At 66.6% G+C, this 7334-nt stretch overlaps 2 protein-coding genes across 2 annotated transcripts; both read left to right on the top strand.

The window, feature by feature from the left end:
* The first annotated feature begins 367 nt into the window (after positions 1-367).
* On the top strand, positions 368-1860 carry LOC121063379 (fructose-bisphosphate aldolase A-like). Its single transcript, XM_040543801.1, has 2 exons — positions 368-778; positions 1637-1860. The coding sequence occupies exons 1-2, from the start codon at positions 383-385 to the stop codon at positions 1730-1732; spliced, it is 492 nt and encodes a 163-aa protein (XP_040399735.1). The 5' UTR covers positions 368-382; the 3' UTR covers positions 1733-1860.
* Positions 1861-3756: 1896 nt separating this feature from the next.
* Positions 3757-7328, top strand: LOC121063378 (serine/threonine-protein phosphatase 4 catalytic subunit; the record flags this gene model as incomplete). Its single annotated transcript, XM_040543800.1, has 5 exons — positions 3757-3862; positions 6414-6513; positions 6620-6671; positions 6801-6851; positions 7281-7328. Coding segments are annotated over exons 2-5 (249 nt in total), but the record flags the coding sequence as incomplete, so codon positions are not given.
* Positions 7329-7334: the final 6 nt, after the last annotated feature.

Consider the following 7334-nt stretch of genomic DNA (forward strand, 5'->3'; position numbering starts at 1 on the left):
ATAGCTGTGTCCTCGTGGTGTCCCCATCCCCATGGCATCTCTATCCTGGTCCCCATGGTCATATCCTCGTTCCCACAGCCACGTCCTCGTGGTGTCCCCATCCCCATGGCCACATCTTCGTGGTGTCCCCACCACCACGTAATCACCGTGTCACCATCCCTGTCCCCATGGCCACGTCCCCACGATGTCCCTGTCCCCATAGCTGTGTCTTCATGGTGTCCCCATTCCCATGGCACCTCCATCCTGGTCCCCACGGCCACGTCCTCATGGTGTCCTCAGCCCCACGGTTAAGTCCCCATGGCCACGTCCCCACAATGTCCCTGTCCCCATAGCAGTGTCCACGTGGTGTCCCCAGCCCCATGGCATCTCCATCCTGGTCCCCATGGTCATATCCTCGTCCCCACAGCCACGTCCTCGTGATGTCCTCATCCCCATGGTAAAGACCCCATGGCCATGTCCCCACGATGTCCCCATTCCCATATTTGTGTCCTCGTGGTGTCCCCATCCCCACGGCCACGTCCTCGTGGCGTCCCCACGGCCACGTCCTTGCAGTGCTGACGCTGTCCCCGCGTCCCCAGGCATCACGTTCCTGTCGGGGGGCCAGAGCGAGGAGGAGGCGTCCATCAACCTCAACGCCATCAACCGGTGTCCCCTGGCGAAGCCCTGGGCCCTGACCTTCTCCTACGGGCGGGCGCTGCAGGCCTCGGCGCTGCGGGCCTGGAGCGGCAAGAAGGAGAACACCAAGGCGGCCCAGGAGGAGTACGTCAAGCGGGCCCTGGTACGTCAACGTTGGGGACACCTGGGGGTGGAGAAGGTCTTGGGGTTGGAGGAGGTGTGGGGACGTGGTCATGGTGGTCCAGGAGGACATCAAGAAGGTTCTGGTAGGTCAATGCTGGGGATACCTGGGGGTGGAGAAGGTCTTGGGGTTGGAGGAGGTGTGGGGACGTGGTCGTGGTGGTCCAGGAGGACCTCAGAGAAGTTCTGGTACGTCAATGTTGGGGACATCTGGGGGTGGAGAATGTCTTGGGGTTGGAGGACACATGGGGACGTGGTCAGGGTGGTCCAGGAGGAGGTCAAGAAGGTTCTGGTACGTCAACGTTGGGGACATCAGGGTTACGGGGAGGGACATGGGGACGCCTCAGCCACCCATCCTGCCAGTCCTCGTCCTCGTATGTCACTGCCACCTGCATGGGGACAGCAGGGGGATGGAGAACCTTTGGGGACACCGTGGCTCTGCGGGGTGACAGCCCCGTGTCCCCAAGGGGGTGGCACCACAGCCGTAGAACGTGTCTCTGGGTGGTGCCACCATTGTCCCACACGTTTCTGGGTGGTGCCACCACCGTCCCACGTGTGTCAGGGTGGTGCCACCATTGTCCCACGTGTGTCTGGAAGGTGTCACCATTGTCCCATGAACATCTGGGTGGGGTCACCATCATCCTGTGGACGTGTGGGTGGTGCCACCACCCTCCAATGTGTGTTTGGGTGGTGCCACCGCCGTCCCCCGTCCATCTGGATGGTGCCACCATGGTCCCCCGTGTGTCAAGGTGATGCCACCACCATCCCACGTGTGTCTGGCTGGTGCCACCGTGGTCCCACGTGTGACCGCCCCGTGTGACACGCGTGTCCCTGTCCCCAGGCCAACTCCCTGGCGTGCCAGGGCAAGTACACCCCCAGCGGGCAGGCGGGGGCGGCCGCCAGCGAGTCCCTCTTCGTCTCCAACCACGCCTACTGAGTGACGTCACCGGGAGCGCCGTGACGTCACCGGGGATGCCGTGACGTCACCGGGACGCGGTGACCGCGACGCCGTGTGACACTCCTGTCCCCGTCCCCTCGCCCTTCAATAAAGGAACGCTGCCTGCAGGGCCACCGCCTCGGGGGACGTGGGGGGACGTGGTGGGGACATGGGGGGATGTGGGGGCACATGGGGACATTGAGGGACACGGGGGGACATGGAGGACATGGACACGGGACATTGAGGGACATGGAGACACGGTGGGGACACATGGGGACATGGAAAGGGGACACTGAGGGACGTGGGGACATGGGGGATGTGGCGGGGACGTGGAAATGGGACATTGAAGGACATGGGGACGCGGAGGGACATGGGGACACGGAGGGACATGGGGACGCGGAGGGACATGGGGACGCGGAGGGACATAGGACATTGAGGGACATGCGGGACATGGTGGGGACATGGAAAGGGGACATTGAGGGACGTGGGGACATGGAAATGGGACGTTGAGGGGCATGGGGACACGTGGGGACGTGGTGGGGACACAATGGGACGTGGGGACATGGACATGGGACATTGGGGGACGTGGGGGATGTGTGGGGACATGAGGGATATGGAGGGACATGGGGACACGTGGGGCATGGGGACAAGGAGGGAAAGGGGACATGGGGGGGACGTGGGGTGTGGCAGGGAGATGGGACGGGGACGTGGGGACACGTGGGACGTGGTGGGGAAATATGGGGACACGGGACATAAAGGGACGTGGGGACACGCGGGACAGGGACGTGGCGGGACGTGGGGTGGGGACGTGAGACATGGACATGGGGGACATGGGGGGGGACACAAAGGGACATGGAGGAAACGTGGGAAGTGGTGGGGACACGGGGACGTGAAGGGACATGGGGGGACGTGGACGTAAGGGGGGGACACGGGGACAATGGGGGACGGGTTTTTGGGGTTATGGGGACATGGGGGGCACCCTGGGGACACATAAGGGGACACGGGGGGGGGACGTGAGGGGACTTGGGGTGGGGGACATGGGGACATGGGGGGGGAACCAGGGGACAGTGGGGGGAGTCTGGGGACAATGGGGGCACTTGGGGAACAATGGGGGTGGGGGTCCAGGTGACATGGGGGGGCACTTAGGGGACATGGGGGGGACACCCAAGTGACAATGGGGAGGTCCCAGGGGACAATGGGGACACCCAGGGGACAATGGGGGGGTCCCAGGGGACACTGGGGGAGTCCCAGGTGACAATGGGGGGGCCCAGGTGACAATGGGGGGATCCCAGGGGACATTGGGGGAGTCCCAGGTGACAATGGGGGGGGGCCAGGTAACAATGGGGGGTCCAGGTGACAATAGGGGGGTCCCAGGGGACAATGGGGGGGTCCCAGGGGACAATGGGGGGGCCCAGGGGACAATGGGGGGATCCCAGGGGACAATGGGGACACCCAGGGGCCAATGGGGGGGTCCCAGGGGACATTGGGGGGGTCCCAGGGGCCAATGGGGGTGTCCCAGGGGCCAATGGGGGGGTCCCAGGGGACAATGGGGGGGCCCAGGTGACACTGGGGGGATCCCAGGGGACAATGGGGACACCCAGGGGCCAATGGGGGGGTCCCAGGGGCCAATGGGGGGGCCCAGGTGACAATGGGGGGGTCCAGGTGACAATAGGGGGGTCCCAGGGGACATTGGGGGGGTCCCAGGTGACAATGGGGGAGTCCCAGGGGCCAATGGGGGCCCCCAGGGGCCAATGGGGGGGTCCCAGGGGACAATGGGGGGGTCCCAGGGGACATTGGGGGAGTCCCAGGTGACAATGGGGGGGTCCAGGTGACAATGGGGGCCCCCAGGGGACACCGGGCCCTTGTTTTTGCCCCCCCCCGGAACCAAAACGGCGCGGAACCCCCGCGCCCGCCCTCGGGTTCCGGAGGGGACCCCCGCGGAGGCGGCACCGCTCCCCCCCCCCCCCCAGTTCCCAGCCAGCGCTGGGGGCGTGGCCTCCTCCCTGCTTCCGCTTCCGCCCGGCGCCGGGGGTGGGGGGGGGGACGAAGGCGGGGCCGCGCCGGAAGTGACGCGAGGCGGCGGCGGCGGGGACGGTGGCGGCCGGAGGGGGGGCGCGGAGCCGCCGCCGGGTGCGGAGGGGCCCGGGGGGGGGGGGGCTGTGGGGCGATATGGGGCGGCTGTGGGGCACGGGAGGGGCTGGGGGGCCGCAACGGGGCACGGGGGGGGCCGTGGGGCCGCTGGGGGGCGGCTGGGGGGTGGTTATGGGGTGGTCGGGGGGGCTGTGGGGCCGCTATGGGGCACGGGGGTGGTTATGGGGGGCTACGGGGATGTTATGGGGCGCTGCGGGGCACAGACGGGGTTGTGGGGTGGTTATGGGGCGCTGTGGGGCTTCTATGGGGCCGTTGTGGGGCGCGGGGGTGGTTATGGGGTGGTTATGGGGGGCTATGGGGCCGCTATGGGGCCCGGGAAGGGCTGTGGGACCGCTATGGGGTGGTTGGGGGGGCTGTGGGGCCGCTATAGGGCCGCTATGGGGCACGGGGCTGATTATGGGGTGGTTATGGGGGGCTATGGGGAGGTTATGGGGCGCTATGGGGAACAGAAGGGGTTATGGGGTGGCTATGGGGCGCTGTGGGGCTGCTATGGGGCGGTTGTGGGGCGCAGGGGTGGCTATGGGGTGGTTATGGGGGGCTATGGGGCCGCTATGGGGCCCGGGAAGGGCTGTGGGACCGCTATGGGGTGGTTGGGGGGACTGTGGGGCCGCTATGGGGCCGCTATGGGGCACGGGGCTGATTATGGGGTGGTTATGGGGGGCTATGGGGAGGTTATGGGGCGCTATGGGGAACAGAAGGGGTTATGGGGTGGCTATGGGGCGCTGTGGGGCTGCTATGGGGCGGTTGTGGGGCGCAGGGGTGGCTATGGGGTGGTTATGGGGGGCTATGGGGCCGCTGTGGGGCCCGGGAAGGGCTGTGGGACCGCTATGGGGTGGTTGGGGGGACTGTGGGGCCGCTATGGGGCCGCTATGGGGCACGGGGCTGATTATGGGGTGGTTATGGGGGGCTATGGGGAGGTTATGGGGCGCTATGGGGCGCTGTGGGGCTGCTATGGGGCGGTTGTGGGGCGCAGGGGTGGCTATGGGGTGGTTATGGGGGGCTATGGGGCCGCTATGGGGCCCGGGAAGGGCTGTGGGACCGCTATGGGGTGGTTGTGGGGTGGTTGGGGGGGCTGTGGGGCCGCTATGGGGCACGGGGGTGGTTATGGGGGGCTAAGGGGAGGTTATGGGGCGCTGCGGGGCACAGAAGGGGTTGTGGGGTGGTTATGGGGCGCTATGGGGTGCTATGGGGCGGTTGTGGGGCGCAGGGGTGGCTATGGGGTGGTTATGGGGGGCTATGGGGCCGCTATGGGGCCCGGGAGGGGCTGTGGGGCCGCTATGGGGCGGTTGGGGGGGCTATGGGGCGGCTGAGGGGGTTGTGGTGTCGCTGTGGGGCAGCTATGGGGCGGTTGGGGGGCTATGGGGCAGTTATGGGGCGCTGTGGGGCACAGGGGTGGTTATGGGGCAGTTATGGGGGGCTATGGGACTGCTACAGGGCACGGGAGGGGTTGTGGGGCAGTTGGGGGCCGCTATGGGGTGGCTGAGGGGGTTTTGGGGCTGCTGTGAGGTGGTTCGGGGGGGCTGTGGGGGTGGTTGGGGGGGTTGGAGGTCTGGGGGGGGGGTTATGGGGCACGGTTTGGGGCTGCTATAGGGGGTGGGGGGGTTATGGGGGGCAGAGGGGGCACTTATGGGGCTGTGGGGGCAGTTATGGGGCCAGAAGTTCCCCCCCCCCCCGGGTAGCTGTGGGGCAGCCCCTGGTCCGTTCCATACCCGCCGTGGGGCAGTTGGGGGGTCCTGGGGGGCAGCCGGGGGGCAATTGGGGTCCCCTGGGGGGCAGCGAGGGACCCCTGGGGGGCATTTATGGGCCACGTGGGGCAATTAGGGGCCCTATAGGGCAGTTAGGGACCTTATGAGATGGTTATGGGGCAGTTAGGGACCCCCACGGGGCACTTAGAGACCCCCATACGGCAATTAGGGACGTCGTGGGGCAACTAAGGGTCACTTAGGGACCCCATAGGGCAGCTCGGGGGCAATTAGGGCCTGCTGTGGGGCAATTAGGAACCCAATGGGGCAGTTAGGGACCCCCATGGGGCAGCTGTGGGGCGCTTGGGGACCCCCATAGGGCAATTAGGGATGCCGTGGGGCAACTAAGGGTCACTTAGGGACCCCATAGGGCAGTTTGGGGCGCCGTGGGGCATCTCGGGGGCAATTAGGGAGCCCCGTGGGGCAATTAGGGACCCTATGGGGCAGTTAGGGATCCCCATAGGGCAATTAGGGATGCTGTGGGGCAGCCACGGGCCACTTAGGGACTCCATAGGGCAGTTTGGGGTGCTGTGGGGCATCTCGGGGGCAATTAGGGAGCCCCGTGGGGCAATTAGGGACCCTATGGGGCAGTTAGGGACCCCCGTGGGGCAGCTGTGGGGCGCTTGGGGACCCCCATAGGGCAATTAGGGACGCCGTGGGGCAACTAAGGGTCACTTAGGGACCCCATAGGGCAGTTCGGGGCGCCGTGGGGCAGCTTGGGGGCAATTAGGGAGGGCCGTGGGGCAATTAGGGACCCTGCGGGGCAGATGCTGACCTTGTTGCCCCAGCCATGGGGGAGCTGAGCGACCTGGACCGGCAGATCGAGCAGCTGCGGCGCTGCGAGCTCATCAAGGAGAGCGAGGTCAAGGCGCTCTGCGCCAAGGCCAGGTAACGAGGGGGCAATTAACCCCCCCCCGGGGGACAATTAACCCCCTGGGGGGCAATTAACCCATTAATTAACCCGTGGGGTAATTAATGGCCTCTTGCCCCAAAGGGAGATCCTGGTGGAGGAGAGCAACGTGCAGCGCGTCGATTCGCCCGTCACGGTGAGCTGTGGGTCCCGTGGGGCAATTGTGGGTCTGGGGGGGTAATTGTGGGTCCCGTGGGGCAAATTTGGGTCTGGGGGGGGGGGCAGTTATGGGGTCCTGACCCCCCCCCCCCTTTGTGCCCCCCAGGTGTGCGGTGACATCCATGGGCAGTTCTACGACCTCAAGGAGCTCTTCAGGGTGAGCTGCCCCACAAGTACCCCCCCATATCCCCTAATTGCCCCCTATATCCCCTAATTGCCCCCTAACCTGCCCCTAAGTGCCCCCCTGCCCCATAAATGCCCCCATTCCCTTGCTCACCCCCCCCGAAACCTGCCCCGAAACGCCCCCCAACCCCAAACTTCACCCCCTAAATACCCCTAATCTGCCCCCCCCGTGACCCTAATCTGCCCCCCCCGTGACCCTAATCTGCCCCCCCCCGCCCCTAATCTGCCCCCCCCGCCCCTAATCTGCCCCCCGTGACCCTAATCTGCCCCCCCGTGACCCTAATCTGCCTTCCTTGTCCCTAATATTCCCCCCTGTGACCCTAATCTGCCCCCCCCCCCTGCCCCTAATCTGCCCCCCCCTGCCCCTAATCTGCCCCCCCCCGCCCCTAATCTGCCCCCCCAGGTCGGTGGGGACGTCCCCGAGACCAACTACCTGTTCATGGGCGACTTCGTGGAC

The sequence above is a fragment of the Cygnus olor genome, unplaced genomic scaffold (assembly GCF_009769625.2).
Source record: "Cygnus olor isolate bCygOlo1 unplaced genomic scaffold, bCygOlo1.pri.v2 scaffold_243_ctg1, whole genome shotgun sequence".
Classification (NCBI taxonomy): Eukaryota; Metazoa; Chordata; class Aves; order Anseriformes; family Anatidae; genus Cygnus; species Cygnus olor.

What these genes read in the sequence shown, in the direction of transcription:
- LOC121063379 (XM_040543801.1), top strand. Translation starts at nt 383, where the DNA reads ATGGTCATATCCTCGTCCCCACAGCCACGTCCTCGTGATGTCCTCATC. An exon ending in AGTACGTCAAGCGGGCCCTG is followed by an intron (nt 779 to 1,636) that starts GTACGTCAACGT and finishes CCCTGTCCCCAG; the next exon opens with GCCAACTCCCTGGCGTGCCA.